The sequence below is a fragment of the Falco cherrug genome, chromosome 2, assembly GCF_023634085.1.
Source record: "Falco cherrug isolate bFalChe1 chromosome 2, bFalChe1.pri, whole genome shotgun sequence".
Lineage (NCBI taxonomy): Eukaryota > Metazoa > Chordata > Aves > Falconiformes > Falconidae > Falco > Falco cherrug.
Genome location: NC_073698.1, coordinates 38327956 through 38339682, shown reverse-complemented (window position 1 = coordinate 38339682; position 11727 = coordinate 38327956). Strand labels below are relative to the sequence as shown.

General features: G+C 44.0%; 1 protein-coding gene across 1 annotated transcript; it reads left to right on the top strand.

Moving 5' to 3' along the window:
- Positions 1 to 3609: 3609 nt before the first annotated feature.
- PCDH20 (protocadherin 20) lies at positions 3610 to 8964 on the top strand. The gene is made up of 2 exons (XM_055703291.1): positions 3610 to 3746; positions 4863 to 8964. Exons 1-2 carry the CDS (start codon positions 3696 to 3698, stop codon positions 7557 to 7559), a joined length of 2748 nt encoding a protein of 915 aa, XP_055559266.1. The 5' UTR covers positions 3610 to 3695; the 3' UTR covers positions 7560 to 8964.
- The last annotated feature ends 2763 nt before the right edge of the window (positions 8965 to 11727 follow it).

The following is an 11727-nucleotide window of genomic DNA, read 5'->3' as shown; positions in this document are numbered from 1 at the left end:
CACAGTGTAATCCACTAATCTGCACAGCAAGTTCAGGGTGTAAGGCTTTTTCCTTACTGAACAGCAAAGCAATAAAAAGTTTATATTGTTAATAGCTAAAAGGACCTCCTTTACCTGCTCCGTATTTCTTGCAGTTTAAGCTCTTCGGAGAAGAGGCAGTCTATTAGTCTTACGCCTTTCTCAGTTTTAGTGTGACTAGGAATCAATACTAACGCCAGTGCTTTCACTCAGTTTGACTGCTTCCCCACTGAAAAGCACCTAGTGCAAAGGGTCACACTGATGAAAGTATTACAGAGTTTGTCAGCTGAATCAGTAGAATCTCACTGAAGGGGAAGCTCACACCACAACCTTCCTCAGTAGAACCACAGGCTGTAACAGATAGCTTTTTGCTAGGCTAAGTGGGACAACACGTACCTGCATCCCCATTTCTTATAAAAGTTGGTCATGGTTGCCAGCCATGCCAAAAAATACTATTTGAGATTCCCTTTCAGAAGTGATGGTCCTGAATGATTAATCTGGAAACGCTTCCATCACCACTGGAACACTGCCCACAAAACCAAGGCATTTCAATCAAGAGTCAATACCTGTTAAGTCCAACTTAATAAAGTCAAATAAATGCTCTGTTTTACCATAGCAATAATTTACTTCCTCTAACGTATTTATAAATAACTATGACACTTCTTGGATGGCTTGTCACTTAATCTTAGTCTTGTGCTTTGTAACTTACCTGAGGCAATCAGGAATTCCACAGAAATGCTTTTACTTATTCCTTCTTATTCACTAATTGTAACCAGAATCTTGGATGCAGTACCAATATATGGATATATTCAGAGATAATAAGATTTGAAGTAGTAAAACAAAAGTTAAAAAGATATGTTTAGTTTATGTGATCAAATGGTACTGGGTTTATAAACCGGTAACATCTTATCCCCAGAAAACATAACTGAATACACAAATACAATGACATCAGTTAATGTTTTCCAGGAATTTTGGAAGGGGCTCCCCCCCCCAAAGTGCCAGGAATTAATATGCCAATTCTTTATCTCTTCTGCACTCCTGCTTCTCCCCCACCCCTCATCACATATCCCATGCACAGCTGGAGTACTTCTCCTTACATATATTAATTGGACATGTCAGTCTTTAAGGAACTTTTAAGTCTTATTAGACGTTGCTGATTCCTAACAAAATTAAATGTTATATAGGTACCAGCTGCTCCAGAAAACTTCTAATTCTGCCGTTACACGTGTGGTTTTATAAATTAAAATACATCAGGTGTAATGAAAACCTAAACACTATAATAGTTGGGGCACAGCCTACCCTATCAGAGGCCTCAGGGAAAGGCAGTGAATGTGATGGTTAAGAAGAATGGTATAGTAATAGGTCAGTAATTTCAAGATCAAAGGGAGATAAACTGAGACACCAGAGGAGAAAAAAAAAAAGTTAAAGGTAGAATTTTACAGGGATTTCAGATTCATTCACAAGAAGACTACTGATTCACTAAGATTATAAGCAGTCCATGAAATTCAAACTCCACATAAATCAGTGTCAAAATCTGACTGAAATCCGAATGAGTCAATATTTCTCTGTTGAAATGAATAAAATTACAGTAGATGTGAGTTAACTAAAAGCATCTGTCATGGCCAGCTAAACTAACTGAAACAGGATCAACTTTATGGGCACCTTTCATACTAAGCAATCTGCAGAACAGTGCACATGGATGAGAATTTAGTAAAGGACTTGGGTAGTTTGATTCCTCTCCTGAATTATACATGTTTGCTCTGAACTGTATATACTGTATTGCCTGTTCTAGTTGTGCTAGAATTGAATGGTAAAGATCTAAACAATTTATAAGGGCAGTATGTACTCAGTGGTTTCAAAACCCTGGAGATTATTGAATAATAAATATAGCTGGACTTTTTTTTTTAGTACCCTAATGGTCTGCTGTTTAAGTCACATATGATTATTGTGCTAATGTAATTTGGAGATGAAGTGGATATTAAAGTCATAGTATGTTTCAAAGAGATCCACTGAATAAAACAAAGCCTGGTTCTGCTGCCACTAACTAGCATTCTTCAGCGAGAACGGGGTAAAGCTCTTATTCAGACAAACATTATTGCACTATCTATATTTCAAGGATGGAAGAGAAAGGAATTAATACAATTTGTATATAGCCCTGGAGGAAGTCAGCCATGGAAGCTTTTGTTTCTATTATGTTCCGTTCTATTCTATGATATTTAGCTTGTGCCAGTACACTCATTCTCACAACATCCTAGAACATCCCAGGAGTTACTAAGCAATATGTTCTGTATTTTTCACTTACTTGCTTTTGAAAGATGCAGTATTACAAAAGACTTGGGCATAAGGCTGTTTTTTGATTGGGATTCTAAACCTTTTGTTTCATTTTGTTTCTCCATTTTGGGTTGGATGTGGAGTTTTTCTCAAGGAGCTGCAGAAGGAAAAGGGAAGAGGGGTTTTTGTTTGGTTTTGTGTTTTGTTTTGGGGTTTTTTTGGTTTGGTTTGTTTGGGGTTTTTTGTTGTTTTGACTGAAGGCAAAAGTTTCCGCTGTCCTATATGTTTTTTAGCACCTAAGCTGAGATGAAATGCCTGCACACAGTGCTTGCCATGGAGTGTGGAAACGTTTAAGGTGGTCTTCAGGGCATGTGATTTAGACAGTTCAGTCTCCTGTACTTTCCCTCTGTGAAGGGCAGCTCCACTGTGCTTGACAAATGCAGCTGCCTGCCAGAATCCCAATATTTGAACTCCCAGCAACAGCTTGGATCCAGACCATTGAACACTTTAAGGCTAAAGACAGGCATCTCAAGTTCCGTTTGAGATCTTGCAGAGAGCCCGTGTGAGGACCGCAGGGCAGCTTAACTGTTAACCATCCTTTTTGGTAGCCCATGATGTTAAGGAAACGCGTAATCGGTTTTGCGGTACCTAAAGTTTTCTGAGCGCTGATAATTTCACGTCTAGTTCTGCGGCAGTCTCACAGTCTGGCCAGCAGTGGCTGGAGACTGTAAAACGAGGGCACGTCATTTTCTGCCGCAGGGGACCGTCGGGTTCCAGCCAGCAGGAATGGCAGTCGCGGCTCCAGCCTGGCGGGACGCGCACCTTCCGCCCTCCGAGCACTTGCAAACTCCTCAAAACATCACTTCCATTCCGCGCAGGCACCAGCTGCTCAGCGCTCATCAGGGCTCGGCAGCCTTAAACCGAGGCAGCTCCTAATTCTCGCTTTGCCTGCTGCATCTTTCCACAGGAGGAGGAGAAGGAGATTTTATTTAAATTTTTTATTATTTCCCCCCACACACCCCGTCTCCACACGGAAGTATCTTCTTCCCCTGGTCCTAGCGCTTCCCAGGCACCCCCACCCGCACCCACCGGCACCCCCACCCGCGCCCACGCCCGCTCCGCCGCGGCCCCCCGCGACGCTCAGCCCTCGGCCCGCCGCGCTGCCGCAGCCCTGCCTGCGCGCCCCCGCCGCGCCCGCGGCCATTGGCTGTGCCCCCCGCTCCCGCCCTCCCCGCGCCGGCGGCGGCGGCCTCCCGAGCGGAGGGGGAGTGTCCGGGGCGGTGCGCACAGCCCAGCGCGGCGGCGGCGGCGGCGGCATGGGCAGCCGCGGGGAGCAGAGGCGCCGGGCGGGCGGCGGAGCGGGCGGGCGGCTCGGGTGCAGCCGGCGGCGGCAGCGGCGGCCGGGCATGGGGCCCTCGGGCGGTCGCGGCAGCACCCCCGCCCGCGGCACCCTGCAGGTGAGGGCTGGGGCGGCGGGGGGAGGCGCCGCGTCCTGCCGTCCCCGAGCCCGACTTCGCACGCAGCAGCAAAATTGGCAAAAACCCCACGAACAACCCAAACCGTATATATACATATACGTGTATATATATGTGTGTGTATATATATATATATATATATATATATATATATATATATATATGTTTGTTGGTGTTTTTTTCTTTTCGCCCCGATCTCCAGAGATCAGAGCAGCCGTGAAAAGTTTTTTTTTGGGTATTATTTTTACTGCTGCTGCCGAGGCGGGTTGTAGCAGAGGGCCGCGAAAAAGGCGAACGGGTGGTTGAGACGGCAGGAAGGAGGGAGAACCCCGCGTGGAGGCGATGCCCGAAGTTACTTTCGGGGAGCCCGTTCCCATACGCGGCGCGCTGGGGACGCGCTCGCCGGCACGGCACCTTCCTCGGCGCAGCCTCCCCGCCGCGCCTCCGTCCAGCTCGGCTCGTCGGGCGGCAGCCGGAGCGGGACCCCCGCGGGGCGGCGTGGGGCGGCCGCGGATCCCTGGTGGCGGAGCTGGAGCCGCCGGCCCCGCGGCCGCGGGAGGCCGGGACCCCTGGGCATGCGGGAAGGACGGGCTTCGGGACGGGGCAGGGGGTGGGGGGCGCGTTCACATTGCTATTGTGGAAAGGGGAAGGGGGCGACCAAATGTTTTACGGGGGGTGCAAGGGGATGCCCCGGCTTGGGTTGTGCTTGGCGGTTCGGAGGGTGGGTGCTGCTGGTGAGGACAAGGACAGGGGTGAGCTTGAGGAGGTGCGGCAGGGAGAGAAGAGGGAAGGTGGCACGTCAGGGAACAAGTGCTGCTGGGGAGGGGGGGGGGGGGGCAGGTTGCCCCTGGGCCATCCCTGTATTTGCTGTGGGGAATGCAGCAGCTCTTGCCTGGAGGGTACAGATGGTGATGCTTTAAAGGTAGCTGCTGTGCTGGAGGGGGGGAAGATGTGGGGAGAGGGAGGATGGCTTAAGGCTGCAGATGCTGCATGTCCTGCTCGCAGTGGCAGTGGAGGAGGAAGGGGGGGGCCGCCGCCTGCCTCCTCTCATTCTCTAACACCACCTCTTCCCCACACCCCATCTGCCTGTCTCCTCAGCACTTGCTCCTCTTCCTGCTCTTCGTTGGACCTTTCAACTGCTTTGCCAGTTACAGCCGTGCCACCGAGCTCTTCTATAGCCTCAACGAGGGGCTGCCTGCTGGGGTGCTCATCGGTAGCTTAGCTCGTGACCTGAGGCTGCCGACAGCTGCTGGGCAGCACCCTGCAGCTCTCCAGCCCCCAGTGTCCTTCACCCTGGCCTCCCATGGCTTGGGAGGGCAGTATGTGCAGCTGGACAACCACTCTGGAGAGCTGCACACCTCAGCCGTGGAGATTGACCGGGAAGCTCTCTGCGTGGAGAGCAGTGGGGCCACCGTCATCGGGGGAGCAGCTGCTGTCTCCTCTTCCTCTTCCTCATCCGAGTCATGCCTGCTGCTGCTGGATGTGCTGGTGCTGCCACAGGAGTACTTCCGCCTGGTGAAAGTAAAAATTGCTATCCGGGATGTGAACGACAATGCGCCCCGCTTCCCTGTGCCCCACATCCACCTCTCGGTGCCTGAGAATGCACCTGTGAACACCCGCCTGGCTATTGAGCACCCTGCCCTTGACCCTGATGTGGGCACCAATGGTGTCCAGACCTACCGCCTGCGAGATAATTATGGAGTCTTCACCCTGGATGTGGAGGAGAATGAGAGTGGGGAGAGGACTCCCTACCTGATTGTTATGGGGGCTCTGGACAGGGAGACACGGGAGGAGTATGTCACAGTTATCGTTGCTGAGGATGGGGGGATTCCTCCACTTGTTGGCAGTGCCACCCTCACTATTGGCATCAGTGACATCAATGACAACTGCCCCCAGTTCAGTGACTCGCAGCTCAACATCACCCTTTATGGGAATTCCAGCCTAGGGACACATGTGGCCACTGTCCACGCAGTAGACATGGACCTTGGATCCAATGCCCAGGTCACCTACTCCTACAGCCAGAAGGTCCCCCAGCCATCCAGAGACTTGTTCCATCTGGACGAAAGCACAGGAGCCATCACGCTCTCCAGTAAAGTTGATGGGGACACTCCAAGGCTCCACAGGCTGATCATACTGGGCAACGGTCCTGGTTGTATCCCTGCTGTGATCACAGTGCTAGTGACCATCATCAAGGTCATGATGAGGCCACCTGAAGTTGTCCCTCGTTTCATAGCTAATGAAGCAGAAGGGGTGGTGTACTTAAAGGAACTGGAACCTGTCAACACACCAATAGCTTTTTTTACCATCAAAGACCCTGATGAAAAATACAAAGTCAATTGCTCTTTGGAGGGTGACGGGCCTTTCAGACTGTCACCATACAAACCATACAACAATGAATACCTGTTAGAGACCACGAAGCCTTTGGACTATGAGGCACAGCAGCTGTATGAAATCTCCGTAGTTGCATGGAACTCAGAAGGATTTCATGTCAACAAAATAATCAAAGTACAGGTTCTGGACGACAATGACAACTCGCCAGTTTTCTCTCAACAGCTGATAGAATTATCCATTGAGGAGAACAATATTCCCAATGCTTTCTTGACCAAACTGCACGCTACAGATGCTGACAGTGGAGAAAGAGGGCAAGTGTCCTATTTCTTAGGTCCTGATGCCCCTTCCTATTTTGCTTTAGATAAAACCACAGGAGTTCTTACAGTTTCCACCCAGCTGGACAGAGAAGAAAAAGAGAAATACAGATACACTGTCAAAGCAGTAGATTCTGGGTTCCCTCCAAGAGAATCAATAGCAACTGTCACCATCACTGTATTGGATAAAAATGATAATAGTCCAAGATTTATCAATAAGGATTTCAGCTTTTTCGTGCCCGAAAACTTTCCAGGTTTTGGTGAAATTGGAGTTATAAGTGTCACAGATGCTGATGCAGGGAAGAATGGATGGGTTGCCCTTTCGGTTCTGAATGGAAGTGATATTTTTGTCATAGATACTGGAAAAGGAGTTTTGAGAGCTAAAGTTTCCCTGGACAGGGAGCAGCAAAGTTCCTATGTTCTATGGATTGAAGCAGTTGACGGTGGTGATCCTGCCCTGTCATCTACAGCAAAAATAACTATCCTTCTTCTGGACATAAATGACAACCCCCCTTTGGTCTTGTTTCCTCAGTCTAATATGTCTTACTTGTTGGTCCTTCCTTCTACCCTTCCTGGCTCTCCCATCACTGAGGTCTATGCTGTCGATAAGGACACTGGCATGAATGCAGTCATAGCTTACAGCATCATAGGAAGAAGAGGCCCTCGACCAGAGTCATTTAGGATTGACCCTAAAACTGGTAATATCACCTTGGAAGAGTCACTGATGCAAAATGACTATGGCCTCTATCGACTGCTTGTAAAAGTTAGTGATCACGGCTATCCAGAACCTCTCCATTCCACCGTGATGGTGAACCTTTTCGTCAATGACACTGTTAGCAATGAGAGCTACATTGAAAGTTTGTTAAGAAAGGAGCCTGATATCAGTATAGAAGAAAAGCAGCCACAAATATCCATAGAGCCTACGCATAAAAAAATGGAATCTACATCCTGCATGCCTACCTTGGTAGCTCTGTCAATAATAAGCTTGGGTTCAATTGCTTTAGTAACAGGGATGGGCATTTACATCTGTCTAAGAAAAGGGAAAAAGCATCACAGAGCAGATGAAAACTTGGAAGTACAAATCCCATTAAATGGAAGAATTAACCTGCACATGTTGGAGAAGAAACCAATGGAGATTTCTAACATTTGATGTTTCTTTGTGGATAAATCCAACATCTGGAAAACCTTGGACAGCTCCGAAACACCTAGCCGTGGGTTGTATTGACAGAGGTTGCAATGAAGGACTGCTAATTTATAACTTGATAATATTATAATTGTAAATAGCTGTTTACAGTTTTTTAAATTCAAATCCAGTGTACAGCTTTTTTTATGAAACCTTAGTAACTAACAGCTAGCACCCTGTCTCTAAAAACATGGACATCATTTGCAGCTTTCATAAATCCGTAAGATCAGTGATGATAAAAAAGGGGAAGGTAAGAAGATTCTTTAAACTCAAGTTTCCATAGTCTTTTTAACCACAAGAGGGCATCAGATGCTCCTGAGCAGGGAACTGTTTGAGGTACTGTCCATGAGATAAACAGAGTCTATTTTAAATATATTGGTTTTAATATAAAATACACATTGGCATAAAGGCATTTAACCACAAAAAAAAAAAAAAAAAAAAAGAGTCTGTCCTGATGTATGTATAATTAAAACAATAAAAACATCAAAATGCACTAGTAATAATAATAAAAAAAAATAAAAAACAAACCTGTTTATTACCTCACAAGTAAAGCTTATATAGTAGGATAGAAAAGGCATTAACAAGAAGTGCAATTCCTGTTGAGCAAGAATGCAAGATATTGTGATGAGAATCTGAACTGTTGTGACATATCATCTTTCATTCACTCCAGATTTCACCCACATTATCATTTGCTCCAGCAATCTGCTGGTCATTTTTATGGGAAAATTATATTTAATATTTCCTACAGTGAATGATGACAGGACCTCACACTCATCCTCGTAAACATGCCAGATGCAAGGAAGCAAGGGAATGGCTAAATCTTTAGTTGTCACAGAATTGGTGATATTTTTTGTACTTTGAGCAATCTGTCAGTAGTATTCCATCAGTTCCGTTGTGTAATAGATTTTTTCATGTGATACTTCTGAATCTAATCTGCCAGATGAAACAAAAATCGCTTCATATTCTAAGGAATTATAGGAATTAGTTTATTCTGACTGTTGCTCCTTTCTGGATTGGTATTTCATGTGAAAGATCTTGTTTCTGACTTTTGGCAACCATTCCTGGCTCCTTTTCATTGGCTTTGATTTTGGATTAGATCCAAAATCTAACTTGTAAGACTGGTGGCATATTTTCTCGATAATTTATTCTTTGCTGTATCCTCTGCAACAAAGCAGCGGGTTTATCAGTGATGTATCACTTTCACTTTAAGAGCTGAGAACTATCTTTTGTATGATGATTACATCAAATTTCTCCGTGTGAACAAGATAAATTAGTGTTATGCTTAAAACTGATTATTTTGATTTCTGGCATCATATGTCTGTAATGTACCAAAAGTGTTTATATGTCTGCAAATTAAAGCTATATATTTTCATAATAAGTTATTCTTTGTCTCTTTCCTAGAATTTTAATTATAAAGCTAAGTATTATTTTAGTTACAAGAAATGCTTGGGTGCTGGCTATCTTGTCTGACATGTCATAATACTTCCCCAAATTAGTACACTTCAAAATCATTAATGGGCATTTATCCTGTACTTCTTGAAATTAGTGGTAAAGACAATTGTACATCAGCTGATACAAGTGGAGTGGTAGCTGATACCTGTTTTAAAAGTAGGGAATGCAATTTGAGGCAGGTTTTTATATTTTTTTCTCTGTAACTGGCACATTACTTCACCTTGAGCCTATTGAAATGTTGGAGCTTCTTATAGATACTGGTTCTGCTTAGCCTAAGTAAGAGCATTAACATAATGCCCAGATTTTACCCTTCTACCTGTAAGAGATAGCTATTTTTTCAGGTTAGGATATTTTCTGTTTATGCATGGTTTGATAACTGTGTTTCATGAAAAATTAATTCAGCCTGTCAGAGGCTTTTTGTGAATCACCTTTTTTTCATTTATTTTCTTACTATAAAATACGAAAATGGTATGTATGCCTGAAATGCATTTGTCACAAAGAGACATTGTTTATTATTGCTGAAGAAAAATTACATTAATTATTTGGAAATGGCTTCAGTATTACAGATGCTCTGTACTGCTGTGGTGGGGAAGCCAGATCCTCTGCATTTTTTTCTTCAGTGAGGAGGCAAGGTAACTGAAAGAAAGACAGTGTTCTTTTTGTTGCTTTTCTCTCATTTGAATTAACAATCCAATATCTTTTCAAGACAATTTAAACAGGAGTAAACCCAAGACTTAAGAAATGCAATAAAACCATAAACCTGATCCTTCAGTGTGTGTTCATGTGACACTGGGCAGGTACTTTTACTCAGGTTTGACAAATGCATAGTCTTGAACCTGTTTGCTTAAGGTTGCAGAGTTAAAATTTTCTGTTCTTGTGGCTTTTTTTTTTGTTTCTTGTCTGTTTTGTTTAGTTCAAGCACATTCCTAATACATAATAAAATGTAATGGTATGAGACTGTTAAAACCAAAGTACTGCTCATGAAGCATTTCACTCACACAATTTTCTAAGCATTTAAGGAAAATTAGTTTGAAAGCACACCTTTAGCCATACCAGCACCACTAATTGTGAAAAAGACTTTACCCTGAATAATCCTGCATGGAATAAGAGCACATTTTTGCTTTCCTGTGAGTATTTCATAGGTAATGTCACTGAAGATGGCAAAATATGCAGTGAGCTGTTAATTTTTTTAGTTCCATATTTTTGTGTGAATTCAAACACATACAGCTGGTAGCAGCAAGTAATAAGCATGACATTTAAGCCTGCAATGTTAAGCCTAACAGTGATTAAAAAAAAAAAAAACAAAGTAGGAATCACGAGTTCGTAGAATATTTTCTCAAGAAAATGTTCCTTCTTAGTGGAAAAATGCTTGGTACTGGCTATATAGCAAACATTCTGTGACATTGCTGTTTCCAAAGTATCCCTTACTGAAATCCTTTTCATGTGAAAACAAATTTTTAATGCATATAACTAAAGTAAATTAGACTCAGTTATAAAAGGCCTATTTTATTACCACCTTGTGCACTGCACTTGCCAAAATACATGCAAATCTTGTTGACACTGGTAGTTGAGCTGGCACAAAAATAAATGTCTCATTCATTTACAGTATCCATTGAACAATCTTAGAGTGAGTGGGTGTTCTTTGTTCATTTTTATAAAAAATGAGATTGTCCTAAGCTTTGTATTGCCAAAGCCTCCTAAACTTGCCATGCAAACACTTCTTCATTCGAATTAACAAATTAAAAAATAAAAGACAGAAATGGGCAGCAAGCCCAGTGGCAGTGGACAGAGAAAATCAGCTCAGTCTTCTCTTTCTGTTTCATTTTAGTCTTTTAAAAAGAACTCTTTGAAGTAACTGTTTTGATGCAAATTAATCTAACACCTGGCTGAAAATAAAGGATGAGATCGGAAAGTGTGGAATGGGAGTTAGAGCACATTGCTTTTTCTTTTGTTAAAACTCAGAAAACAGTCTTGTGGGCTTTTAAGTCCATTTTTCAGTACCAAGGTTCAAACCTGCAGCTGTGCCAGAGTCTACTGAGGACAATGTAAAAAGCTCCCACTATCTTCATTTGATGTCCAATGAGAGGTACAGTGTTAAAGCGAAAGTTGACCTCCCTTGAAAGCAATGACAAACCCCTCATTTCTGACTGGGGTTTCCTTGCAAGTTTTCTGACCCCAGCTGCCATTTTGGGAAGGTTTCCTTAAAATCGTCAACCATATGAAGAGGATGGGTAACCCATGACTAGCATTTCACCACCTGGTTCAAAGCAATGAACTCTCAGGCAGCAGGGGTCTGCATCACAAAAGTATCTTACAGTTCTGCATAAGCGGAGATACACAGCAACTCTGCCACAAAGAAACCATCAGCTGAATATGTGGAATGTTTCTTTTCATGATCCAGGTGTACTATCAGAGCCATGCAGGAAGCTGACTGCCACCTTCCCTGTACCGTGCTTGTAGCCATCTTCTCGCAGCCACTAGTTTCTATGTACATTTCTTCACGCTCACGTAACTTACAGGGAAAAACAAAGCAAACCAATGAATTAGGAAATGTTAGCCAGCTGAAATGCAAGACTTTGATTTAGACCACTTTCCTTCAGGGCTGGGGGTTGAGGAGCTAAGCACATTCATCGTCCTTACCAAAATAATTTGATTTTAAAGGAAATGTCTAAATTCTAATGGA